At 34.1% G+C, this 27,670-nt stretch overlaps 3 protein-coding genes across 12 annotated transcripts; 2 read left to right on the top strand and 1 right to left on the bottom strand.

Moving 5' to 3' along the window:
* Positions 1-1,786: 1,786 nt before the first annotated feature.
* On the bottom strand, positions 1,787-8,378 carry LOC114879591 (E3 ubiquitin-protein ligase ariadne-1). 4 transcript variants are annotated; one of them, XM_029194639.2, is made up of 8 exons: positions 8,288-8,378; positions 4,572-4,845; positions 4,325-4,495; positions 4,032-4,097; positions 3,739-3,954; positions 3,115-3,672; positions 2,711-2,937; positions 1,787-2,646 (listed from the first exon to the last, which is right to left on the bottom strand). In XM_029194639.2, exons 2-8 carry the CDS (start codon positions 4,776-4,778, stop codon positions 2,565-2,567), a joined length of 1,527 nt encoding a protein of 508 aa, XP_029050472.1. In that variant the 5' UTR covers positions 4,779-4,845; positions 8,288-8,378; the 3' UTR covers positions 1,787-2,564. The 4 variants fall into 4 exon arrangements, with proteins under 4 accessions (XP_029050472.1, XP_029050471.1, XP_029050473.1 ...); XM_029194638.2 differs by lacking the exon at positions 8,288-8,378 and adding an exon at positions 5,769-6,186; XM_029194640.2 differs by lacking the exon at positions 8,288-8,378 and adding an exon at positions 5,120-5,739.
* On the top strand, positions 6,607-13,492 carry LOC114879592 (serine/threonine-protein kinase ULK3). Of its 3 annotated transcripts, none has more exons than XM_029194641.2 (9): positions 6,608-6,814; positions 8,667-8,818; positions 9,290-9,504; positions 9,569-9,795; positions 11,019-11,280; positions 11,385-11,588; positions 12,086-12,270; positions 13,097-13,175; positions 13,252-13,492. In XM_029194641.2, exons 1-9 carry the CDS (start codon positions 6,728-6,730, stop codon positions 13,287-13,289), a joined length of 1,449 nt encoding a protein of 482 aa, XP_029050474.2. In that variant the 5' UTR covers positions 6,608-6,727; the 3' UTR covers positions 13,290-13,492. The 3 variants fall into 3 exon arrangements, with proteins under 3 accessions (XP_029050476.2, XP_029050474.2, XP_029050475.2); XM_029194642.2 differs by lacking the exon at positions 6,608-6,814 and adding an exon at positions 8,524-8,613; XM_029194643.2 differs by lacking the exons at positions 13,097-13,175; positions 13,252-13,492 and having other exon boundaries at positions 6,607-6,814; positions 11,385-11,592; positions 12,086-12,179.
* Positions 13,493-14,259: 767 nt separating this feature from the next.
* On the top strand, positions 14,260-25,886 carry LOC114879598. Of its 5 annotated transcripts, none has more exons than XM_029194655.2 (7): positions 14,260-14,847; positions 21,215-22,560; positions 22,648-22,823; positions 23,671-23,697; positions 24,475-24,711; positions 24,791-25,048; positions 25,206-25,886. In XM_029194655.2, the coding sequence occupies exons 1-7, from the start codon at positions 14,754-14,756 to the stop codon at positions 25,399-25,401; spliced, it is 2,334 nt and encodes a 777-aa protein (XP_029050488.1). In that variant the 5' UTR covers positions 14,260-14,753; the 3' UTR covers positions 25,402-25,886. The 5 variants fall into 5 exon arrangements, with proteins under 5 accessions (XP_029050488.1, XP_029050491.1, XP_029050490.1 ...); XM_029194658.2 differs by lacking the exon at positions 14,260-14,847 and adding an exon at positions 19,285-19,374; XM_029194657.2 differs by lacking the exon at positions 14,260-14,847 and adding an exon at positions 19,314-19,395.
* The last annotated feature ends 1,784 nt before the right edge of the window (positions 25,887-27,670 follow it).

Genomic DNA, 27,670 nt, shown 5'->3' with positions numbered 1-27,670 from the left:
CTAATGTTATATATTACGTGGTTTCTGCGTACAGATTGAGAAGTAATAGGTATTAAAAACATGCTAACAGAGAGCGCTTCTTTGAGTAGTATCAAAGTTCCTGATATCATTAAAAGTTCCTAGTGCTCTTTTTTTAACTTTTACATTCATGGGATATGTTTAACAATAATTGAAAAGTCCAAAATTAATTACTTAAAATTTATCGCACATGTCTTAATAAATAGATAATGATTTTAAGGACGAACAATATACATTGGTGTAACTAGGTAGAGGCCAGGGTGAGCCCCTAAAAAAAACGTAAAATTTGCAAAATTTCAGAGTTCTAAAAATTTCAAAATTCAAAATCCGAAACTCCAAAATATCAGAAATCACAAATTCCGGAACTTCAAAATTCTAAAAATCTAAAACTTAGATTATTCAAAATATCAGACTTCAAAAATTTCAAAATTCTCTTGTAGACAAGGCCGCGTTTACTCCTGGGCAAAATGGAAGTATATGTTATTACTGCATGAAATAAATAAACCAAATGATATAAATATATGTAAGAAAGACCGCGATTTCCATGTATATACCTAGGGTTCAAATAGCTCTAGACGCGGCCCTGTTCGTAGAATCTTATACTTTGCCTAAATTGTAATACGTAATTCAACTAAAACAGAACAAAATTAAACAGTATTAAACATCCTGGTCCATTCCATAAAAGAATTCTAATTACACCAATGACAATATACGAAACTTTTTCAGATCTTCTTTTAGAATATCTCTTACGTTTGAATATAAAGAACTGTTTATTCCCTGATCATTGTTTATAAGTTGATGAATTACATAAACGTATCATATAAAACCACGAACCAGAGAATAATTTGCTGCGAATTATATTCATGTCTAACAGTTCTCTTACTTTTACTCTGATTTTGCGACTGTACAGAAAACAACTGTATTTTTACCTTTTTAATTCCTAACATGGATAATAGTAAGAATCAACAATTTTTTCTTCTTTTCATAAACCTTCAAATGTTTCTACTTTAAGTTCACTAATATTGATATTACAACTATGTATTATGCATTTATATGTGAATATGTAACTATATAACTGTACAAATGGAACTTATTTCGTTCCCCACTTATATAACAGTAAGTGATCATTGTACTACATTCATTCACCACAAGTTATTTGATTAATGATATATGAAGCATATCGTCAGCATTACGAGAACATCACATCAAACAAGTTCTATGTGAAATTATTCATTTACAATTTGTTTAAATATATAAAGGAATTATTTCTATAAAAATATGCAAATTTTATCCATCGGTGCACCCCAAAAATAAATTTCAAATTTTTAAAAACGTTGGACCCTTTTGCGTTAACTTCGATAATTTCTTAGAAATAAATTAAAACTCCTTTCATTCAGATTTTCGCTTTCTTGATTTTAACAGATGCAATATCAAGCATGATAAGTTTCCCTAGGAAAAATGGCGGGAAAAAGGAATGTTCAAAATCCTAATTTGAGGTACTAATTTAACTGGATATAATTTTTAATTATTAAATATGATACAATATAACATATGTATTAAATTTCAAGATTCCGAAATTAAAATTTCGGAATTTGTTTAATCTGAGAAATTCAAATTTAAAAGTTCTAAAGAAACAAATTAAAAATTTTTAAATATTAAGAGTAAAATATTCCCGGGTAAACGTTTATACACGAGTGGTAGAGCTTTTTCTTCCCATATCGCCATTTTGCCTAGGCAAACCTCGTATGTTCTATACTGTACAGAATTATTCGTTTAAACAATATTCAATTTATTACATAGAAAGTAAGAGCTAAAATAATATAAGTTGATGTAAAAATTGCACATGATACTGACGACACGATCACTTAAATTCAGTTTCTCATAAAGAATTGGCAGTTATAGCCTGGACACAATTACTGTCCAAAATAGAGCGAAAATGGTAGACATTTTATCCAGCACTATCCTTTTTTTTCTTTTATCCCTTCATAAATCGAGTGCACAGTACTGAGAATAAAAGACAAGGTTAAGGTAATCTAGTGGCTATATTAACCTTTTCATTATCTATTTGAAGAACTCTTGAAAAGTCTTTTCCATTTCAAAGATTATGTAATACTTTCCCAGAGAATCTTATAATAGTATGAAAAGGTGAACCGTATTATACTATTAAGCAAATTTCCGATAAATTGTTCAATTTCTTTTATATCTATATATATAAAATTCATTCGAGACTTGAAAATATTATTGCAAGGCATGTTTATGAAGGATGAAAATAGCACGCAGCGAGTGCAAATTAGCATCAGTAATTAATACAAAAGTACTTTACATTTAGCCTGATGATAATAGGATTTCAATTTTTTAATAAATTCAAAATTCAGTAACGATATATGTGTTGCCACAGATCATATATATATCTAACACGTAAATCACTCAATGACATGCTCTATTTATGTCTCTTGTCAGCTTTCTTGATTTATCACAGCTGGGGCTAAAACGACAAGAAAGGAACCTTGTCCGGTACGCCCTGAAAACGAAGCTGGTGCAGATCTCTATTCCACGTAATCCCACCAATCCTTTTCATAACCTTCGTGAACATGCTCCAAAAGCACCTTCCTTCGACTATCGCAATATCTTTAAAAAAAAATTTATTTGACAATATTAGAATTTTATTATTTTTCATATAAAGATAACTTACCTATATTTATCCTGAACTTTCTGTTTAATGTCAGCAAGATTTTCACTTGTAATATCTCGTTCTAAATACTCGGAAAGACGTTCTGTAGTGCCCTCTAAATCTTTTTGGTTGTCCTCAAAAATCACAGATTGGTTATTCTTTCGCACGTAGTAAGCAAAGACGTAAGTATACATAAGTGTCTGTCTACAAGAACACAAGATATCTACTGCTTTCTTTAAAAATTGTACCTAGAAATGATATAAGAATTTAAATAATTTTTTCAATAAGATACGTTTTGAATTTCGATAGGGTAGGCCAGGTCCCTTATGTTTATAAGCAGTCTCAAATGTTTAATACAGTTTACATTTTGGGGGGTACCTAGCTTACTCTACCCTCTACCTAGTGGTCCCAACAATTAATTCTACCTCAATCCAAGACATGTTATGCTGCTGCATCTCTTCCATTTTTTCCTTCACACTCGCGTAGAGTTTACTTTCGAATTTCAGTGACTGCATATGATTCATATATCTATTGCAATAAAATAAGTATCTTTGTAACGCAGATCGTGATTTTTCTTGAGCATCTCTAGCTGCCTTAGCCTCTTCTTCATCATAACGATTACAATTATACCAACTAGAACCATGCGGTTCCCAAGGTCCAAGACACACCCAACAAAAATCAGTTTTACAATTTTGATTTTTGCACACCATGTGATTACATCCACCGTCCTTTTCAATAGTAACATTACATTTCGGACACTCTTTTGTATTCGCGGCGATCCAGTTTGATGTTTCGGAATCATCATCACACTTCTTAATCCATTTACGTAGTAAATGACATTTCACGGGATCATGCCAATTCTCACCGCAATGGAAACAGAATGTGTGTCCACATTTACAAGTGACTGGTCTTGCTTCTACATACTGTACTTTTATAGCGTTATTACAGTCTGGAGATGGACACCACCTTAATAACCTATTACACTGTAACATAATTCAATTAGTATAATAGACAAATTTTTTTTAATGAATAAGAGTATTCATATTTACTTCGACAAAACTATTGGTTATTAGGTGTTGATACTTCAGTTTAACTCTTGGATCTTTCACAAGACGCATCACACTGGCATCGTCAACTAAAATGTCACAGGCATGCGCTGCACACGCTATCGTTTGACCCACTCCTTCTTCCATTATTTTAGTGGTGAGATACTCTCCCCAGCAACCAGTACAAAAGCGATGGCCACATTCAAGACCAGTCATCATCTAATTTTGGTTAAAAACAAGTAATTTGAACACAAACATCAGCACATTATATCTGATTGAGTATTATGTATACATACTGCAGATGGTTGCACTGTGAAACAGATTCCACATTCTTCTGTACCATTTGTTGATGTTCTTCGAGACTGTAAATATGATTTTGGTTATTTATGTTACATGTATGATATGCAAAAAAATATTAGTGTAACTAGCATTTTTTCCTAGATGGACTAGGTACCTTAGAAATTTAGAAATATTTTAATTCTGAAATTCTAAAATTTTAGAGACTGATCTTAATTTTTTAAAATAGGTGGGAGACCAGATCCATTCCCATTTAGTTACACAAATGGATAGAAAAATAAATATTAATCACCAGAGAACTCTGTGATGATCGATTTCTATTTAATGGACCCTTTCTGAATGGATTAATGACTCTTGCTTCTGCAAATAATTTTTCTTGATCACCATCATAAAAGCGTTCCATTAATTTCTCTTTATCCCACTTGAAATGATTTAGTAAGATGCGAGTAGTTGTTGCTGGTATCTACAATTAAATCACACAATATTCCAATTACATCTATATAAGACCCACAATTTCTTTCTTATGTTTCTTAACCTACTTCCACAACAATGTTGACTTCCTTAATAGAGTCAACCATATGCTGCACTATTTCTTCTGTAGACAAAACTTCAAAAGGATAATCGTCAACATCCGTTGCCCTTTCTCTTGGATTTCCAGCTTCTATTTCCATCGCAAAATCCACATCATCCCCACTGGATTCATTACCAGAATCAACATCATCATACATTTCCTCTTCAGAATCCATTATAATCCCTCTGATTTATTTAGCAATCAATGTACAAATATATCCTTTTATTCTATCTATTTTACACCTGTGTAAAAAATTGTTATGCCTCAAACTCCATTTTGTTGCAAACAATGAAAGCACCACAATTAAATGAAAACAGAAGGTTTCAGAAGTTTTCGAGTAATTATGAAAAATATAGTTGTATCCAATGGATATTAAGAAATGTATCGCACCTGTACCCGCGAAATACTGTTGTATCGGAACAAGGTGAAAACAGCTTATGTTTCAGTACATGACGTCATCGTTCTCTACTTCCCGAATAAAGGAAGAAGCATTATCGTCCATTTCTCATTACTTACACTATCGATGAAATATCACAGAATGACAAGAACAACACGAATCCTTCGATAATATGAACGACTGAAACTTCAGAAAGTTTTCGAGCGACATAAACGAGAATAAAATCAGCTGCCAAAACATCCGAGTTGAACTCCGGCAGCTGATACACCGAACGCTATTATCACGGCAGAAACGATGAATGAGCTATCGTGCTCTCAGCCAATCAGAATGCTTCTATGTAAACGTCAACCAATGACGGCTCTCTGTTTATCGCGGTGATTTTTTACATTGTTCTTTAATTACTTTTAATGCTTTGTTTTAGTATTCAGTAGTTATACGATTGATAAATTGAAATAATAAAGTATACGATAAATTATAGAAAAATGTAATTATAACCTTACAAAAATTATAGATATATACTAATTGGAACTTATAGCGGGAATTTTGAATGAGAATTACTTTCATAGATAAATATTTAAATACAGCACACTTTCATTTTAATCACATATTTAACCGCTTTGCAAATTATAATGTATGTAAATAGTTATATTGCAAGCCATAATAATTATATTGATTTTGTGTAATGTAAACAGTTTAAAAACATAATCAATGATTTCAACAAACATGAAATACACCTTGCACAATATCTAATATTTACAAAGTTATTACCATTCAAAATCTTTTCATCCATCGCACTGGACAAATCAGTAGGCTAATCCATAAGTAAATCTATACTGCTCCATTTGCTGTGATAAACGGAACGAGCTTATAGCTCGAGCACTGCTGTCACGTCCATAGTAATGAGGTACAGATGCCCTTTTTTTTTCCTAACGATTCAGCCAAATACTTTGTTATTTTACATACGCTTTTTCTAGTTGCAATTAAAGTTTGGTGATTGGTGAACAAGAATAAACACAAAATTTCACGTAATACTATCCGAGGAAATGAAAATCTATCAGTGACGCGACAACGAAATGTCCTCGTCGCCAACTAACGTTTTACTGGCTCTAGTCAACTACTTGAAGTGTGCTCCTTGTGCGACACAGCTGATACATGGGCGTCTCTATGAAGGGTGCTATTTTAATAAATTTATTTCCAAAGGAAATTTAATCCTGCAATTAACTGTAAATTAAATTAAATATATACAAACGCATCAAATATACTCAATATAATTTTTTTAAAGCATATAATTTATAAATTATAAATTTTTTTTACTTTATTTCAAATTGTTAAAATTATCTTTGTTATATAGTAAGATTGAAATTAATAAAAACTTTATAAAAGTGACGTTATATTATTATTTACAAATTATAAATTTCTTCTTACCTTATTTAAAACTATTCAAATTACATTTATTATGTAACAAGATTAGAATAAATAGAAATTTAGCAATAACTGAAATAGTATTTCTATTAAATACTAATCATATAAGAATTTTTGTTTCTGACGTATGTTTGTTTATATGTAAAGAATATTTAGAAATTAATGATAATATTGAAGTTTTACGCCATTGCGAATATGAACGATAAGCAGCAACCTCACACTGTTCCGTCAAAGTTAAACCTAACCCTATAGTGTTGTAATATTTGAGGTAAATGTCGGAGTGAATTACACGGTTATCGGGCAAAATGAGTTTGCCCAGTTCGAGTGATTATTGTTTGTTAGAAAAAATCGGCTCGGGAAGTTATGCAACTGTTTACAAAGCATTTAAAAAGGTAAGTACATTTTGTGGTTCGATGCGGTATACAAAACATATGACAAAACAGTATTGTAGCTAGATTAATTGGTGCCGCGATTTTTTCCTTTTAAATTATGCAGTTTGTTATATTTATTAAATTAATTACATATTTTTATTTAAATTTGTATTTTTTATTTTATTGACCTATAAAAGTAATTCTTATTCTAATTTTCTTCCCTGCTGCAAATTTGCATAATTTCCTCCACTTCTATTTTCATAATTATTCCAATGGAAACAATTGTTTATGTTATTTGTAGTAAAAATTTTAATTAGTAACGCATAGTATGCTTATAGTTTTAGTACCTTTTTTATGTATAATATAATGCATAATACTTTATTTCTCTTTGCTTACACTTAAAGTAGAATACTGCAATACCATAATATATAGATCGGTAAGTGATTATGTATTAGACGGATAATTTAGTAACACTCTAACACGGTTGTGAAGTCGATAATTTATAACCACATCTGCCCAATAATTAAATATTTATATTTGAATTTAATTTTTAATATGTTCAAATTGATTTGAATAGAGTAATGAAAAATTAATGAATCTTCCACGTGTACCGATTACCGTGAATTTTAGATACGTTACGCACGATAAATTGAAAGTTACGGCATAAAAAAATATCTATAAGAAAAGGCGCTCCCCCTCTGATTTCGATAACTTTAAAGTATGTTGTAAAATTTAACATTTTAAGCAACTTTTTTCCTCTAAGCTATATGTCGGACTTGATTAATTTACGCGAAAGTATATTGTTATTACCCCAGCCAATTCCGCCTATACGTATGCATCCGTAGCCACGTGTGCGTCGGCTCGCTTGCCTACCGTTTGTTTTAAGCAGCACCATGTGATCCGGTTCCTATTCGTACAATGGGTGAACTGAAAAATCAAAGTATGACGTTTGATTCAAGTGGCTGGCCACCAAAAAGCGACCGGAATATTAATATAATATAATACAACCTAACCTAACGTAACCTAACCAATCATTGTGCACCACAATGTTTAATACTAACGTTGACGGAATATGTATAATTTTTTCCGTTATTTATACATCTAGATTAGATCAGGTGGCCGGCCACGCAAGTCCAATATCAAAATGATTAAAATTAGTTAAATTTGAGTTTAAGTTCACCCGTTGTATGGACAGTAGCCGGGCCATGTGGTGCTGACAGAAACAGTAGAGAAGCGAGGGTTGCTTGCCGACGCGCACACAGCCACGGACGTATACATACAGGAGAAATTCAATGCAGTAGTACTCATAGTTTTTCGCGAATATCTCGCAAACTACTCAAGTCCGACATATAGCTTATATTTTACAACATACTTAAAAATCATCGAAATCGTAGGGGGAGTAGCTTTTCTACAAGTTCACTACATTTTTAAATTTCAATTCATAATAATTAAAACAAAAATATTTGTATAGAAACAAAGCATTCCAACACTTACGTTAAACTATAAATATGTCCCTTTTATACAGTGGTCGCTTATATTGTAATCTATCATATCATCAGTATTATACAAATAATCACGTTAAAAGTATATTCCACATAGTCGATCGAAGATTGCACGAAACCATAAACAAACCTTTGCACCAGTTTTTTCCCCCTGTCTCGTCGGTTCACTATTGATTTATATTAGCGAGTCATGGAGTCAAGTGCAACTTGTTTAAATACATTTTAATGACTGAACTTTGGCCACCGAATGACACCGTTTATTTGAGAGGTAGCCAGAAAGATGGTCGTTGCATTGAAGAGTGAAAAAAAAAAACCAAAGTAAGTTTATCTCAAGGCGACTTAACGCATGCTATTGTTGGTTGGTTTTGTAGGATAGATGCCGAGAGGTAGTCGCAATCAAATGTGTAGACAAATCGACGCTTTCCAAGTCGGCTATCGATAATCTCGTGACCGAGATCAATCTCCTAAAGATACTGAAGCACGAGCATATAGTGGAAATGAGAGATTTTTTCTGGGACAATGGGTTAGTCGATTGTCCAAGTTACAGTATTTTAGTTCCTTAATCCTTGAACAGCGGAGTCTAGGTCAATCGTGACCTAGACTTAAAAAGGGTATTAACTTAAAATTAAATGTATAATTTTTCAAGCAAAAGGGGTTCTAAAATTTAGAAAATGAAAATAATATGAAATACGATATTAAATTAGGAGGGTTAATCCTTTGAAAATGAAATATTCCTTAGCTTGACACAATATACTCTCAGAGCTGTTCCTAACACTGAGCAATCGGGGCACTTGCCCCGGATTTTACACTTTTATACTTTCAAAATACTAAAACCATAAAATTTCACAATAAATGATAAGTACAAAATATACGTGTTACATTATACATAGAGTCGAGAAGTAATTTGTACTTCTAATACTTATAAAATCATTGGATTGATTCTTTAATTATTTTAAACAACATAGAACGTCTTTATCACCTATGTATAACGCAGGCACATATACATCGTGATGGAATACTGCAACGCCGGTGATTTATCGAGCTTTATAAGGAAGAAGCACAAGCTACCCGAGCAGATTTGTCGTAGATTCTTACAACAGCTCGCGCTAGCTTTGAAATATCTGCGCAATCACAATGTCTCTCACATGGACTTAAAACCGCAGAACTTGTTACTAACCAGAAAGCCACATTTGGTACTAAAACTCGGAGGTTCGTTTCATTGATTCCAATCATAGTTATTCCACGATTTTTCTTCTTCCCTGTTTCGTTTCAGATTTTGGTTTCGCTCAGTATCTTTCGAATTCGGAACAAAAGTTTACCATCCGTGGTTCTCCTTTGTACATGGCGCCAGAGATTTTATTAAAACACAAATATGATGCTCGTGTTGATTTGTGGAGCGTTGGCGTGATTATGTACGAATGTCTTTTCGGCAAAGCTCCGTATTCCAGCAGTAGTTTTCAGGAATTAGCTGAAAAGATCAAGGACATGCGACCTATTGAGGTGATTTTATTGTAAATCTATTTTACACAATGAACCACTGTTAGGTACTCCAAGTAACTCGTACGGTTTCCCCTTAACCTAACCTAACATAAGTCCACTTTACCGTTAGGTGTGCAGATTAGTTTTATTGCTTTACCTGCTTTTATGTATTTAAGGAGAATACAATTTAATGAATCATGTCTACTTTATATTGGGCAAATAAATAAATAAATGTAGTGCTAAAAAATATTTCATTGTTGAGTAAAAAATTCTAAAACATAGTTTTAGATCGGAGTAAGTAAATGGTAAGGTAAGTAGCTGCTCGATAATTCAAACGCCTTTGGCGTTTTATAAATGGATCTTTCTAAGAAACGGACAGTTATCAAGCGCCAATGAGATGCATGCTTTTATTCGCGACGGATTTGTCCTGTCACATAGGTATGCACTTATTGGCTAACTAGGCAAGGGAGTGAAGCGCATGCGCGTATGTAAGTAATGCGTGTGCGCAGAACGTATACGTAAGTAATGACCTGAACACACGAACAAAGAGTGTTTTTCATAGGGAATTATCGAGCACCTAGTGTAGTAAAAGAATCCACTTATAATACTATATTAATGTAAACTATTAGATAAATAATTAGTGTAGTACTAAAACCTAGAGCATACCAAAGCTTTATCATTGGTTCATATTGGTAGAATAAATGGTAGAACAACCACAAAAAGCAATAAAACTAAAACTGATAGAATAAGTAAAGTTGATAGAAAAATCTTTGTGCTATACTTGTATAAATCATTAGATAAATAGCTAGTGTAGTACTAAAGCATAATTTAAATTAATATAGTAAATAGTAGAATCCATGCTGTTTGACAAATTATATATTTTATGCGCTAACTACTAACCCGTAATTTATTTTTCTCCTGTACTTAGTTTTTGAAAAATTTAATTAACACGTTCGCTGCCGGATCGGAGAAGCTGGACGAATACTGTGTGCCATAACGTTTAAGTTTTGATGATTTAGCACGCGATATCGCATCGGAAATCCAACACGCAATATCACATCTCAAATCTAACACGCGATATCGCGTGAACAGCAGCGAACGCGTTAAAAAGTAAAGAAAATACAAATTTTCCACTATAATATCAACAATTATCATTAAACATCATGAATTTCATAAACAATACTATATAAATAATACAGGTTTTTTTACTAGAAAAACAATTTCTCTTTTATCATAAACTATAGCTACCCAAAGGATCATATATATCACCCGAATGCAAAGATTTATTGATGTCCTTATTGAAGTACAACCCCGAAGAAAGGATAACATTCGATGACTTTTTTGCCCATGATTTTCTGGACTTGTCTCATGCTCCTACAAGGGAAAATTATGATAAGGCGGTAGAGTTAATACAAAAAGCTGTGAAATCGGATAGTGAGAAAAACTCCAAAGAAGCTTTTCATCTTTATTGCGAAGCTCTTAGATATTTTATTCCTATTCTTACAAGTAAGAATGTGTATATGATTATGAATAATTAAATACACAATTATTCCTCTGAAGACTGATGTTATGGGATTGAGACGGTACATAATTTAAATTCACTTTATTAGGTGAGACGGACTTGAAACGAAAAGAAACGTTAAGATCCCATGTTAATGATTATATTAGAAGAGCAGAGATACTTAAAGCATCATATTTAGATGACGATAGCGATAAAGTGAAGTGTGCACGAGTAGAGGATAAAGGAAGTTCTTCGTCGATTCGATGGATACCATCCTTGAACAGAGGAGCTTCGATTGTGTATCAAGAGCTACGTCTGTATAAAAATCTTTATAATACAATAATTCTTTTAATAAAATATACAAATTATCGAACAGATGTTGAATTCCACTTAAAAATACAGAAAGTGTTCAGTATTGTTTTTTAATTAAAGCATTACCCCGTATTAACGTTGTCTGTTATCAGGAAATATAAAAAATACATATTCGATTTTTCAACACTCCTTAGGTAATGCACGATTTGGAATTTAAATTTAATTTTAAATTCATACTCGTTTTCCTTTTTGAAATTTTATGCTATTTCTTTAGATACTATTTTTTCACTGTATGAAGGTCTTCCGTTTGAAAATTTTTAGCGCTCAATATTAATGCATGCACCATTTAGATGTTGAATTAACTTAAGCTAACTTAACTTAATTGTACGGACAATTCAGTTTACCTAAAGAGTGTAGAAAAATTAAATCATGTTCTTCTACGAAGAGTTAATAATGCGCAGAAGATGTTAACTTGTGTGCTTATCTATTTATTGATAGGAACTCTTAGTAAAACTACACCCAGTATGGCGGATGCGCTGGAGATAGGAGAGGTTGCAGAACAATATCTTGCAGAAGGAAACTATGCTCTCGCGTTAGAAAAATTTCAGATCTGTTTAGGGATATTGGTACCCCTGTTGGGGAAAGAACCAGCAGGACGACGAAGAGATTTGTTACATAAACAGGTGATTACTTTCTCATTTCTAATTTTTGTCAAGAATTCATAACACGCGATATCGCGTGAACGGATATTTAGAGTGGACGATGGAGCATGCGATATCGGGTGTACGTATTTATACTTTTATTTTATTTAACACTAAAAGGACCAAATGGCAAGCGATTCCAAGTACTGTTCGTCTCGTAGAGCATAGATCTACAACTTTCGATCACAATATGTAAGAAAATAAAATAAAGGAGTTCAATTTTTTTAAACCGTCAGGGTGGTATCCTCCCTTTATGTTCCGCTTGAATGCAGGTATAAAATTGCACCTAGTTTACGAAGCTGGCTGGCTGGAAAATAAAAAAAAGATGGTTGATAGTTTGCATACATAGTCCTGGCGATGCCACGTGTAGTATAATAACGCATTTTAATGATGGCCGCCATAAATATGGTAATTTGATGCAGGAGTAACAAAGTACCTAAGTTTATGACTTAAATATACAATAAACTTAAATACAGGGTGTCCCAGAATTAATCGTACATACAACAAGAAGGCAACTAGGGGAGGGGGGTGTCAGAAGTGTCAGTTGAACTCCCCTTTACGAAAATAAAAACTTTCTTTTTCGATAAATACTTGCTAATTTTTCTTAAACCCTATTTTAATCGTATTTATACTATAATTATAATTATGTTATTTAATTACACTTCTTAATATCATTGTTAAAGAATTTTTTTAAGTACATAACCTATAAAATTTAACCTTATACTATTATAATTATTATTAATATTATACTGATAAGTATTTGCCTTAAATATATACATTTTACATATTATCTTACGGTAATTACCAGGTACAACTGTGGATGAAAGAAGCCGAGAGCACCAAAGGCCTATTAGCAACTAAAGAAATGGAAGAATTCACGAAACATGGTACCGAATCGTTCGAGCATTGTATACTACAATAATTAATAATTTACAATTTAAACATAAATGCTATTTTCATTAGTGATGGCCACTTCAATTGTTGGAGTTCAAATTGTATAAATGTTACATCGTTCGTCACATGTATATGCACATAAATACGAATTGTACATAAAATATTTAATTTATAAAAAGATAAATAAATGATTTTGTATCAAATATTTAATGTGAATGAAATATAACGTTTCGCTGTAATGAGTTTCATCGGTTTATTTAAATCAATGAAATTTGAAATAGTGTATTATTAAAACATAATTAAATTATTATTGCGTCTATTTATTTATTAAAACATTTTCTAAAAATATACCAAAAAATTAATTGCACCAAATGTCTAGCTTTTCATTCAGATTTAAGCAAACAAGAAAAGAAATTGTGATTAAATTTTCATTAATAAATTGATTACTGCACATAATATAGAAACATTCGAAAACAATTGTTTTGTACATTATGTACTTGTTTTTATCAAATTACACGAAATATTTCATCTAAGGACACGAAAAGGCTGTTCATTTTATACACTATCTACGTACTTACCTGCCCCAGAGATTCAGTGAAAAAAGTTGCATAAACTGTTTACATACAATTCAGTGTATGAAAATATAGCTACATTTCGTGCGAAGGAAACTCTAGTTTATCCTTGACACTTCGAACGAACAAACGGTTGTGAAATCTATTTACAAAATGTACGAAAAAACTATTAAATTAAACAAAAAAAAAACGAAAATAATTAAACATTTATTTATTTTAATATGACAAAGTAATTTTTAGGAAGAAAACGAGAAAACTTAGAACGGAAAAGGAGGGCGCGCGCGTCGTGGCGCGTCTCCCTTACGACTTCCGGTAAAACCACGTGACCCAGCTAACGGTCGCCGTTGCCCTGAAGCATCATGGAAAATTCCCATTCCCTCCCAACAACCCGCTCCCCTCCCTTCTCTATGTACACAACCCCCTGCTTACCCCCACCCCCTTCGCGAGTCCCCACTATGCCGTTGTCAGGTACTTATGTACATCCCCCACTCTCGTGCGAAATTCTCGTACCCCCACTACTCGGCTGGTGGAACCGGATGTGCGGCAACGTCGCAACCGTTAAGTACATAAGGCCGTATGGGAGGGGGGCGGAAGGGGGGTACGAGAAAGAACTGGCAACGTGTACCACATTCAAATCTGGACGGAACCCGGTCGGCCTCTCGGTTCACCTCCGCACAAAACAGCAGAAAACGCGGGCCGTGATACTATTGCATACACGCGATTTTCGAATAAGTATCCTTCCGGCAAGCATTGCGTGTGTCTATCTCCTAGGATCTTGTGGGTGAGTGTATCGTGGTGTGTCCAATCTTCGGCGTGTCGAAAAGCACAACACGAGGATAGATTCGTACAGACGAAAAGAGCGGATTTCGCGGCGCCCCCGTGCGACGAGCTTCCTCGTAAGTGTGAATTTTACGCGCGCGCACAGTTTAATGTAAATGTCACGGGACAATAGGGGTTGTGCGAGCGTGCGACGAAAGTGGTGTTCGGCGGTAAGGAATTATGTGCATGGACATTCAGGTTAACGAGAAGAAGAAGATGAGTGATAGCAGCGTCGACGAAGACGTACAGATCGTCGAGGCACGACTCAACAAAGGTAAGATTTGAGGTTATGGGTGGCGGCAGTAGCGGTAGCGGCAGCGACACCAGACTCGCGCGTATCGCCTCCCCCCTCTTCTCCTTCTGTACATTTCTTGTTGTTCCGTCCTTTTTCTTCTTCCTACCACGTCCAATCACACGTTACCCTCGCTGCCGTTGCCGCGTAGAAGCGCCTAGAATTCATCGTGCTTTCTGTTTTCTACGAGCTGCGCCTCGTGCGAGGCCCGGCAAAACGTGCTCTCTCTTTGCTATCTGTCAACATCTGCAACTTTTGTTGACTATTTATCGCAACGACAACAACACGTGGAATTCGTTTTGTTTATTAAACACTTGGTGATGTTCTTCGGCGACTCCTTTGTAAACACTATGTGTGTTAATTTAAATTAATGAATTGATCCATTTCTTTGATTATCCACTATTTGTTTGCGGTGGATTTGCTTTGATGTCACGTGACTACGAAATTCTTTCGTATCAGTGCGCTAGTAAATATTTACGGGTTTCGTTGTAATACGAAACTCACGTGATCATATATAGGTGAGAAATATAATACTTTAGAAGCGTATTGCAACTGCATATCTATTTTATGTTAAAAATTGATATGTTTATGTAAATATAAGTTAATTACTGTTTATTATTTACATACTTGATAAGCCACTGATGGGGTTGAATTTTAATATATTTCCAAATGTGATCAATAAAAGGATGTTAATTCTCATTTCATTCTGTACGTGTGTGCATATAGGAGATGACGTCATGGCTTATTTAAAGCAAACGGTAAGGTGATCCTGGCAATATCGCACTTTTTTTTAAGGAAAATAATTAAAGTTTTTAAATATATAGAAAGATGTACTTTTCTTTAGTAAGAGTAAATATTTAATAAATGCGAAGCAATTACTTTTTAGCTGTTCATTTTTAAAATTATATGAATGTTTGCTTCTTGAATTTAGGTTAGGTTTAGGTCGTTGAATCAAGTAACTATATTTCTCCATAATGTTAGTTGAATTTAATAAAAGATTATGGAAAGCACATATGAATTTAATTTTACGGCTGCGGCGTAAAATATTAATTATAATGTTACTTCTGGATACGTTAAATTCAATTCATTTTACAGCTTTTATAATAATATTATAAAAAAACTACAGTTAACCTAAATGCAATATTTTTATTGATTGTTAGAAACGATTGTATATTGTTCATCAACAAATTCAATTTGATCCTGCTTTTCAGTTATTTTTTAATTGATTTTAAAAATGCAGTTAATTTGTCTATAAACATATAGATAGAATATGTATGTATAGGAAAATTCTACGATTTTCTATACATACATAAGAAACTGGGTTTTCTTCGTACCTACCCTTAGGAAACTAACGTTTTGCAATACAGTCATTTAAATCCATAAATGTGCAAGTTTGAAAGCTGAACTATGTACAAAATTGAGAACATACTTCCACTAAAAAGCTTTCTATATCTTGCATATTTTATTACTATAGTAGTGTCAAAGTAACTATAGCGTAAAGCATAAACTTATTAAACTAGCGAAATATTTGAAAACATTATAATCCTAATAGTTCGTTTAAGAAATAAGACCATCAAAATATTTTCTATTTATTTTATTATAATTCATAACTTTATCAACGATAAAAAACATACATTAGTGGTCGTTCTATTTGATTTCCGTCTCTACGCCTCGTGTAACGCGGAGTCCAGCTCGTTCCTCGGATCGCCCGCCCATTTGCTCCGCCGGTACATATATGCACAAGCAACTATATACAGAGTATATACGCGAGCGAGAGCTGGGAGGGAAATATGTGCAGGCGGTAGTACATAATATACCCGCCCCTATATACTACATAGGAGGCTAAAGAATGATGTAACAAAGAGGCAGTATCCACGAAGTTTGCCGAACACTCCCGAGGCGGCAGCTTCGTCAAGTCGCATGCGTGGCTGTATTCTATGGACACACACCACGATGCTTGTCAGCTGCTAGAATTGTACACCGCCATGTGTAATTCTACCGAGTTGCGCAAAAAATTACATCTACCTAGAATGATATACCCATACTTGGATGATCCTCTTCCATCATTACAATGAAATATATGAAATATGTACATATATATGAAATCGTGACCCGTAGGTCGTTCGTTTTATCGTAAAGTATGTTTCATATAAATGCACGATATCTTAATGCCTTATATAATGTTTATTTTGATGATTTTATAATAACAGATATATTGATTGTTAGAGAAACGTTAGAAAGAAAAGAGAATGTATGGAGGGCTCATCCGGTTCAACGCCATATTGTTCTTTAGCAATCTCTACCCCCTCCATTTGGTAGTGACTCCCCTCCTCGCAGACTAAGCGAGTCTTCGGCTGGCATAGCAACAGCAGCAATAGAGAGCTACTATAAATAGATCGCTATGGCTTTCCAGCGTTGCCAAAACGACTGGCCCAACATTCGCTATAGAAAAAACCGAGCCAATCAAGGTCGCGCCAGCCATTTTGTCTTGGCAACACCGCACAACCAGTGATCAACGATAACCTTTAACGGACACAAAACAAAAAACATAAAATCAAATGTCCCTATATTTTCCCCTTCGTTAGCTAGTGTTTAGCTCGTTCGTCAAAATGATAACGATAAATGCATATTTTTTTATTTCATGTTTCTTTAAGTATCGATCAAGCGACGTTGCTTTAGGAGTGGAAAAAGCGAAAAAAGAGATAGAGTGGGCGTGCCTGGAAGAAGAACCGGCAACGCCGCAGCCGTAAATCATGATTAAAATAATAAGTATAATACATATGTAGTACATAGGAGGTCGTCGGGTATATGTATGTAAGAGGTGCGCAAAGGCACAAACAGCGACGCTTGTCTGCTGCATTCTGCGCAGCTTCAGTTCCCCCACTTTCGTTGCTCGTCCCCCCCACGATCGTGGCGAATCCCACGGGTAAGTTGGTGGAGCAGCAGTGGGGATAAAACGCGGGCGCTAGAGGAGGGAAGGGCACCTGAAACCGCGACTATATACCCCCGCGTGCGTTTACCAATCTTGGCACTTTGCCTGAAAGAGCATATCGACCGTGCAACGTTGTCACATCGTCTGCGCGATCTTACGCGCTGGCCCTGGCCATTCTTTGAGCGGTATGTACCTAGCTGCTGCAGCCGATCCCCGACACACGATGCAAAATCTGATCGAGGATACGGTTCACCTATTTATATGATTCAGTAACGTACATAGTGCTCAATTTCATTACTTTCCAACTAATGAATGTGTTTAAAAAAATGGCAATGCTTACAGGGAAGAAAAGTGAAACATCGACAAGTAGCAGAGTGTACATTAGAAATATAATGAAAATATATATGTACACACTTGGGCTACAATTGTTATGTGCCTAAAAAAATTCACACAATATTGCCAGATGTGGCAATATATGATAATGTACACAAGAAGTTATGGAAATTTCTCTGATTAAAATTTAAATATTTAAAATTTCAAGAATAGAGAAATTATTTTTATAAATAGATTATGCACCTCATAGGAAGTTTTATGTGAAATGAATTTACATAACTTTGTTTATGTATCTCAAGATTTTTATTAAATTCGCATTATAAAACTTGTGTACATCCTCCACCTGTCACTGTTCGGCTTCGACTAAAGACTGCAGCCACGTAACACTTATACATATACTGCTGGAATGAACGTTGAAGTACGCGGTTACAGGGCAATTAGTCCAAACCCAATATTTTTTATTTTTCATAAATTACTAATTATCAGCAAACGTATAATCATTTTTTTTACAAATTCAATGTCATTTGTAACTTATAACAGTATAAAAATTATATTTGTATTGCTTATATTGATTCGATACATATCCGCGGTAAACGATTTTAAATTTACTTAAATTATCCGCGCATGTGCAGTGCGTAGTTACATCTAAATCCTTGTGTAATTTATAATATTATGTGCGATGGGTAGATGGCGGCAGCTATTGGACGTCCGTCGATCCCTTATAATGTACCCGGAACATTCGGGATTTCTATTTTCGAAACCTAAAAACTTAAGAAATTAACTCATACACAATTCTTAAAAGGTCATAGTGCCTCTAGTTCTTTATTTCACACGACCAAACTAAGATTATGGTGATTTGACAGACTCCAGTATAATAATAAATTATAATAAAATGAAAGTGGAAATAATAAAGTATTGAAATCAGATGGATTGGTAAAAATGGAAAGTTAAAGTGAAGTTGGTGATGTGTCGTGGAGGACGATCGCAGTACTTTACGTACCTAGCATAGTACAGTCCGTGTGGAAAATGAGAGGTTTGCGCTGAGGTCCGTAGGATTCGCGGTCGGCTAGACCGTGGAATTGCCTAGTATCCCGTGCAGTTGCAAGCAAGGCAGCTCGATGCTACGGCATGGCCTACTGGGCGGCCTGAAAGCGAGGATTAACAGAGGCTGTGTCCACGTAAAATGGCGCTACCCTCGGCCGAGAACAGCTTAATCCACGGGAAAGCTTCGTCGGGGTCCAGAGGTACGCCCGTTCGAAGAACACGTACGTAGTCAGTGTCGACGATACAGCGTACGGTTTATCTACCCCCCAAATGTATCCCTTGAGCGTGGTTAACTATTTCTCGCCGTTTGCTGTAATCGTAATCGGCAGCAGGCAAAGTGAAACGTCGAGGGAAAGCGTGAAAACTGCCAAGCCGAAACAGGGATAATAACTTTTCCGTCTGAGAGAGAGACGACTGTGTTGTTCGCTTTTGGTCGTGTAACATGGTCGTGTGTCGTTTCATCGACAGTGTACAGATCGGTAGACGCACCGCGATTATAACCTCTTCGCTGCTCTGCGCCCTCCTACATTTGCCATCTATCAAAATGTGATTTAACGATTTAAGTAGAAAACATTCTCGATCGGGGAAATATGAGGAACGACATTACGGACATGCACACCGTGAACGCTGATAGCAGCACGGACGCCATATGGCTCGAGAAAAGGAGTCCGTCGCAGACGGTGCCCGATCAAGTGTCATTCAGTACGTTCGAAATATGCATCTTTCCTTGGCCAAATGAAAGATGTGCTTCACGAAATTAGTGCTTTTAATGATTTTTTCACTTGCACGTGCGCGCGCTTTCAGTTCCTTACTTGTTTTCGTTGGTAATCAATGTCGGCTGGAAAAAGCGTGAGAACCTGCATTTTTTCCCCGAAATTAGTAAAATGCACACTGAAATGTTTTAAAACTGTGACTGTTTTATTTAAATGTTATTTTAAAAGCAATTGTAGAAATGTCACGTGTACCCAGTATTTTGAAGCATCCAGTGTGCACTATTTTTGTTAATTACATGCTTTTGGAAAATTTGATTTACGCTAAGAAATCTTGGAATTCTTCTAAATCTGACTAAATGTGCTCTTTACATTTATTTTAAACAATTATACCTATTAAAAGTGTCATTTTCTGTGTATGTTTACGTTTAATAACGTTATAGTCAACGTTTATAAACATAATCTGTAATACTTAAAAAATAATTATCAAAGTTTACAATTGATGCACCAGTTGTTTAATCGTACGAATACGATACTTGTGCGCATGCGTCATATACGTGTACTTACATAGATTCTTGTCAATTGGTTGTTACATTCAAATTTTGTTTAATATCAGTTTTTTGGTGTGAAAATAATTTTTAAGTTTAAATAATGTTAAACGAAATTTTTTATTGGATGTGTATGATGTAAACGGTAAAGAATAATGACTTTAATTCACTACTGATTCGTGAAGGTATATTGACACGTGATACATATTTTCCCGCGCTTTTCTCCACCGGCCAACCATCGACTTTTTTAGATAATAATTAATGAAAATTCAAAGATAGCAAGTTTTGAACATTGAATATTGTGGAAAATTTGTTATTTAATTTTTCTTTCGTGGTTTTTCTATTTTTCCATTAATATTTCGCATATCGAATGTAGGGTCATTTTAACTCGCTGTATAATACATACTGGATCAAAATAACCCAAAATTGGGATTGTATGTACAGGTTAATTAGCCTACTGATCTAACCTATGATTCATAGTTTAAATTTAATTTTAACCTTTACATACCAATTGCAAAGTTATTTTAAACGCCGTATAAATTGTACATTTCCATGTGTATTCTTTTCGGTGTGTATATTTTAAGTTTTGTACATTATTATGATGCCGTTGTTATGGGTCAATTACCAATTTGATCACATTTGAATTTTATTACTTTAGCTCCAAAATGGTACTTTCGTATTTCGTGACCACGTGATGTGTGATGTGTAAAGGTTTAACTGAAGAACCTTACCTTAGCGTTATTGTTATTAAAAGTTATTGAAATAAGGATACTTTTTTCCAGATCTCGATAAAGTCGTTGTCAAGCAAGAACTTCCCGATGAAGCGGAGATCCGAGAACTGGCAGCCAAAATGGTGGAAGCAAACAAGGCGAAAATGGTCAGCGGTGCACCAGGAGCACCACCGCAGCAGCAGAGGCCTCCCCAATGTGTTCTACCACAATCAAATTTCCCAGGTATTCTGGGATACCTGAACAAACGACCGGCAGATTCGTCAACGGCCGTTGCAACGAAGCCCCCTTCGACGGAGGGCAAGGTGCCCCCCGATGACGAGAGTCAAAGGGGCCGTTTCGGCTGGACGAGCTTCGACGACTGTCACATACCGTACATATTCCGTTCGGGCGAAAAGTATTGCGCCGTACGAATCTTAGAATCTAAGTTATTAAACAAGTACCTGAGTTACCTGCACTCGGACATCTACAGTTGCACATGTATAAGGAGTTACTATATTACGGAAGCAGAGAGCAAATTGTTCACCGAGATAAACGTAAAACATTGTGAGAATCAGTTTGGAAGGGAACAGTTTACGTGTAAAGACTTGGTGGTACGTCTATCAGACGCTAAGGAGTTTTACACGTTTCTGGACGTGTGTTACACGAAACTAACCACCGGCACCAATCCGAACGCGAGCAATGGATCTGACAAATGCGGTTTCATACGGATAAACAAGGAGTCGGTGGTTCCGTACACGGTGAAGGACGGTCTCCAGTACGTACCTTTGTTCTACTTCGAGGGCGAAACGGAGAATCTTAAGTTAAAAGCGGAGAAGCTCGAAGGTTGGGATCTGTCGTATTTGAAATTTTGTTGCAAAGTACAGGGTATACGTAACGAACTGTTCGCAAGTGAGACGTGCTCGGTGATTAGTTTAAATGACATTAAGAGTTACTTTCCCCCCGGAACGGGGTTCGAGGACTATTGGCCGACCAAAGTTATGGACTCTCAGTTGTTAGTGACTAGTAAAGGTGGTGGCGGTGGAGGCGGTTGGACAAAGCAGCCGCCGACACCGCCGGCGACGAAATCCGTTCCTGTACAAAATAACACGACTAAAGCGACGGTCAATGCTCGTGCTGCTCCTCTGCATAACATTCTACCCCGTGGATCGGTCACCAGTGCGTCACAAGCGCAACGTGTTAGCCAGCCCAGGCCTGTTGTCACTACACACCCTGCACACTCTTCTCCAACGGCTCTCTCCTCCAGCAGATCTAACATTGTGACCCAACCCATGTTGAACACAGTGCAGAGTGTCAATGGGTGGACAGGACTGGTCGGCGGGCAGCCTACCTTTCAGACAGCGCCTGTGTCTCAGGCTAATTCTATCATACGAATGCCTTCAATCTTAAACATGCACAATGTAAGTTTTATAAATTCTTAAATTGAATTATATCTCACGAACGTACAATTTTGTATTAGATTTAACATATTACTTATTTTATTGCAGCAAATATCTAATCCACTAAAAACGTATTCGCAAGCTAGTAGAAGTAGAGGGGGTGGTGGCAATGCAGCAGCTCAGTATCCTGGAGTATATCCAGTTACAACAATGCAAACTGTCGCTCAAGCTCAACCACCCCCTCTTGTTAGAGCAACAGTCCATTCCAGTCAACCTAATCTTGGGTAAGTAATTAAAAGATTCATCAAAGTTTGTCTTTTCGAATATATACATGTATATGTTTTAGAATATTGAGGACAATTTATTTTTTCATTTAAGCACTACACGGCATTATCAGTATTTTATGCTTGTTTATGATTTAGTGACTGAGAACAGTAAATTATATATTAGGTGTGAGTTTGGTGTTCAAAGCACGCCATAAACAATACACATTAAATATTGTTTTCTGCTTGAAAGTTGTGTTATACAAATGAAATGAATTGTTAATTAAAATGCTGTCTTATTCACTCGAATAGTAGATATACTGTTAAAAGTTTTCAATGTACATATCACTCACATTGTATATAGTTTACAAAATGAAATAGTTTTATATTAAAATTCATATCTGATACAAAGTGCAATAGAGTAATACAAGCATGCCAATGTTAGGGAATTTTTACGTACCTCGAAGTACTTAATACTTTTATAAGTAAGAAATTATTGTTTATTATGTGAAAAAACAGGGGCGTCGACTTAAAGGTATGGAATAACAGACCTTAAAATTTACTAAAAAACTTTCAAAAAATAAAGTTGATGTGGAGTGATTGTAACTTTTTTTCATGCTCGAACATTTTGACTATCTTGCACACAAACATCTGTATTAATGAGAGAGGAAAAAAAAAGTAACATTTGTTACCTTTGTTTTTTTCTGTTAAATTATTATTTATACATAAATCAAATTTTTTATTTATTAAAAAAAGGAAGTTGACAAAACTCCATGCCTAGAAAAAAGTTAACATGACGTCCCTGTGAGGAAAACTTGCACTATAGCTTTTTGCATTTGTACATACAATGTATGATTTTTTTGTATAGTTATCCAACCTATGGGAAGGATGACTGGTGAGTTCCTGTAAAATGTACTATAGTCATGATTACTACATGAAAGTAAGATAGCATGCATAAGAACGTTGTGATTAACAAGTTTTTTATTTATGTAAAACTGCAATAACTACATACTGCCTGTTTTGCCTATTTTATTTCTTTTATTTACTAAACATGATATACATTCGCTTTATATTTTTTTCAATACAATTTTACGTTTTTGGTCAAATGTTGACACATGAAAAATGTGAATAATTGTCCTTCATTATGATTGTTGTATATTTTCTCTTTTTATTAAAATAGTATATCTATTTAATTTTAAATGATCTTTTATTTTAATCATTATAATAATGGAAATACAAATATTAGAAAATGTTTATTTTTTCTTTTTTAGAGAATTTAAACGATATACATATATTTTCATATTCATTTTCTTTTGTTTCACTGTTTAGTATAAAATATCTTAAATTGTTTATAAGGACAAACACATTATACATAAAATGTATACAATCATTGTCGTAACTAGGTAGGAGTCAGGGTAGGTTTCTTCATTAGTTCCAAAATTTCAACTTTAGAATAAAAAGAATTAAACAATATTAAACATTTGGTACTGTTGGTAAAGTTAAGGTACTTGGTCTACCTAGAGTAAGGTCCCAGTTACGTCAATGTATACAATACTGTATATTTTTAAAAATATTTTACAATTCTTTTTTTATCTAAATTATTTAGTTGAATGTATATATTTTAACTACTTGTATTTTTTAATATGTAATGTAAATTTCTCTTTTATTTTAGGGTCACATCTACATATACTACACCTACTTTAGGTGTACCAAATGCTGTTACAGCAAGTACCTACCCTCAGATGCTTGGCTTAAGCGAACAAGTACAAGCTCTGATGCCATCACCTACTTCAGCATCTACACCCTCAATCTTATTACCCCCACAAAGGCATACATCTGTTCACAATTCATCTCATTCAAAATACCCACCACCCTTAATACCAGTTAATGGAAGTAATAATAGTTCCAGGTATAAAATCATATTAACAGAGTAAAACAAAACATTTGTAATAGGATATGTAAATGATTAAACTTATTATTACTTTCAGGGATTCAAGAGGCAGAAAGCCATTGATTCCAATATCAGAAACACATATGACAACTTGTCAAGTACAACCTTATCAAATTCAGAAAGCACTTGTCGAAGATAAAATGGTACCTTGTATTAATTTCAAGCCATACATTTACTCTGAATTATTGATGACGCTTCCTGACTTTGTCACTCAGTATTTTCCCGCCTGCGACATCAATAGCTGTCGACAGGTTCTTACGGATGTGTTACACATAGACTTATACCAAGGAAATAGGTAAACTAAAATACTGTTTTGCTATAGACATTGTAGCCATTGGTGTAATCTAAGTAGCGCCCCAGGATGAACCTAAAAATCCTAACTAACGCCAATGATTGTAACAGAATATATTATGACATATTATGAGTAATATATCATGTATATTTCTTCAAAGGTTACAAATGAAGATGTTAATGGAAGCAGGAAAATGTTCATCTCTAAACGAAGAGCTCCCTTTAATCCAAGTAAAAAGCATAATGAAGTACATGCCCCAATTTAAGTATATGTTCAATAGAGGTGAAATGGTAATGCCAGCACCTGCACATTCCGCCGAGGAACACCCTGCCAAAAAGCGTCAGCGCACTAGCTAGGACTGGCTACAGCCTTACTGGCCTACATATGACTACTACCATTCGGCATTTTAAAAAAGCCGACTACTTTGACTCATGTGTAAGAAATCAGCAGCATAATGCTCTGAAACACATGATTGACGTCACGTGCCAGAAAGTATGCACACAACTGAGGATGAGCCTTCTCCGACGAAGGAGTCTGCGACATAGTGTGAGCTACTTCTTTCTCCAAAGTTTATGCTTGTAAATAAAAACTGAGGTGTAAAAAAAAAAAGGAAAAAAACTAGCGTTGCACAGTTGGCAAATTAGATATGCTTTTATATATTCAAATTAACACTTTTCTTTAAGGTTTTGTTCCAACTTGAGATTATTGAACGAAGGGAAAAAAAGAAAATACTGTCAAGACCATTCCTCATATTTTTATTTTGTTTCATTTTTCTACCTCTGCTACAGAGTATCTTACGTGTAGTATTTCTATGTAAATAAAATGAAAGTTTTAATCTTAATGTGATTCGGAGAAAGAAAGTGGTGCGTATAAATGAAACGCTGTAGGTGATTTAAAGACTTACCTACAAATGAATATCAAATAAATTTGGCATTTGTATATTTAAAAAAGAAAAAAGGGAAGTAATGCTTCTTCAAGTTCCTAGCTATTACTAATGCTATCTTCATAACTGCTGAGAAATAATTTTAAAAATGTTCAACATTAATTATAACGCGAGTTTAGCAGAAAAACATTCTGTTTCGAATATTGAAGAAATTCTATTTTCTAACATCACCGTACACAGAGATGCAGGTACTTTTTTGTCAGTGTATAAATATCTAAGTCAATAAAAATTCAGTTTAGAATATGATACGTATTAACAGCTAATGAGATATGTATTATCAGTGTTTACTAAACACTTTTGTCATTTTTTCAGTATCAATTCAGACATCCTCGATTAGATAAGAAAGTATTCTATTATTGTTTTTGTTATTTATAGATTTCCAGTTTGTTAAGTAAACATATCTCATGAATTTGTTAATATAACATACTTATAATAAGTAATGAGTATTTTGAAAATGACGAGAAAAACGAGAAAAAGAAAAAAAAATTAGTAAAAGAAACTGACAGATCGTAGAATTTAAAAAACCCGCCTGAGATGGTCTTCCGTTCCATTCTTTTTGTAGTAAGATGTAATTAAAGGAGATTGTACCCTTCAATTACGATATTTCAACTGGTTCTGTATTCTCAAAAAGAAAAACTTAAAAAAAAATAGAAGAAAAGAGGCTTAAATTAGTATTATTGACTGACTAACTTTCTCTTTCGCTATTACTATTACATTAAAAAAAATAAGTATATGCGAAAACGGTATGTATATATATGTATATGTATAGTGATAACTTAATGTTGACCATCATGGATTTTTCCATATAAGAAGAAAGGCTTAAGCATCCTGTTACGGTGAAAATGGTATATTTTGTTATTTATAATCTTACATTTCGTCATATCATTGTACCATATGACTTCATTTGTATCACCATTCAAAGAATCATACGGAACGGACTGGTGTCTACCATTTTCCAAAATTATCAACAAAATAACACAAGAAATTCGTACAGAAATAAAAAAGAAATCTGTGCAATAATAATGTAAAATAATACTTCTTATTTACATTTGATAACGCGCTAGATTTTAATTTTTGTATTTTTGTAAAGGAAAATTAAACGAAGTACTATGGTGGTAATTTCAAATATAACGTGTTATAGTATTACGTGATGTTTTATTTTATTTAATAAACAATAGAGGATTAGTAACGTTATTCTCGTTAATGTCATTTTGAGTTACAGTGTATACTTGGTACACTTTTTCATTGTAAGAACAATAAAGTATTGCAAAAATTATAAGAATATGAATTCATCGGTTGATATTCAAGTTTCAAGAATTTCTTGAATTATTTTGATTGTACAATATTATACAATATAGTGTACAATATTATATGTACTGTATTTTTAAATAAAGAAAGAAAAATAAATCCAATAGACAGAAATTTGTGGACCCAGTCCAAAAGAATTGGATCTTAATTACTTTTAGTATGTTTAAATTAGAGCATTTATTTGTTAACACATGGTTAAATAATGCGTGTATTATACTTTATCACATTATCATCTGTACATATAGATCATAAGAATTAGAGGTACTAGATATTTCAAATAAATTCATGATGCAATTAACAAGTGTTGATCATTAAACATTATTTTCATTCAAATGAAAATATACCAATTTTAGCATTTAAGATGCATGTACTAT

Source organism: Osmia bicornis, chromosome 3 (assembly GCF_907164935.1).
Source record: "Osmia bicornis bicornis chromosome 3, iOsmBic2.1, whole genome shotgun sequence".
Taxonomy (NCBI): Eukaryota; Metazoa; Arthropoda; class Insecta; order Hymenoptera; family Megachilidae; genus Osmia; species Osmia bicornis.
Note: the sequence above shows the minus strand (reverse complement) of the source record. Positions and strands in the feature narration are given on the sequence as shown.

Coding starts and splice junctions, on each gene's coding strand:
- LOC114879592 (XM_029194641.2), top strand. CDS start 6,728: ATGAGTTTGCCCAGTTCGAGTGATTATTGTTTGTTAGAAAAAATCGGC. Junction 9,796..11,018: donor AGGACATGCGACCTATTGAG/GTGATTTTATTG, acceptor CATAAACTATAG/CTACCCAAAGGATCATATAT. Junction 11,589..12,085: donor GATTGTGTATCAAGAGCTAC/GTCTGTATAAAA, acceptor ATTTATTGATAG/GAACTCTTAGTAAAACTACA.
- LOC114879598 (XM_029194654.2), top strand. CDS start 19,765: ATGAGGAACGACATTACGGACATGCACACCGTGAACGCTGATAGCAGC. Junction 19,877..21,214: donor GCCCGATCAAGTGTCATTCA/GTACGTTCGAAA, acceptor ACTTTTTTCCAG/ATCTCGATAAAGTCGTTGTC. Junction 23,698..24,474: donor ACCTATGGGAAGGATGACTG/GTGAGTTCCTGT, acceptor CTTTTATTTTAG/GGTCACATCTACATATACTA.
- LOC114879591 (XM_029194639.2), bottom strand. CDS start 4,778: ATGGATTCTGAAGAGGAAATGTATGATGATGTTGATTCTGGTAATGAA. Junction 3,673..3,738: donor TAACCAATAGTTTTGTCGAA/GTAAATATGAAT, acceptor ATTATGTTACAG/TGTAATAGGTTATTAAGGTG. Junction 2,938..3,114: donor ATAACATGTCTTGGATTGAG/GTAGAATTAATT, acceptor TATCATTTCTAG/GTACAATTTTTAAAGAAAGC.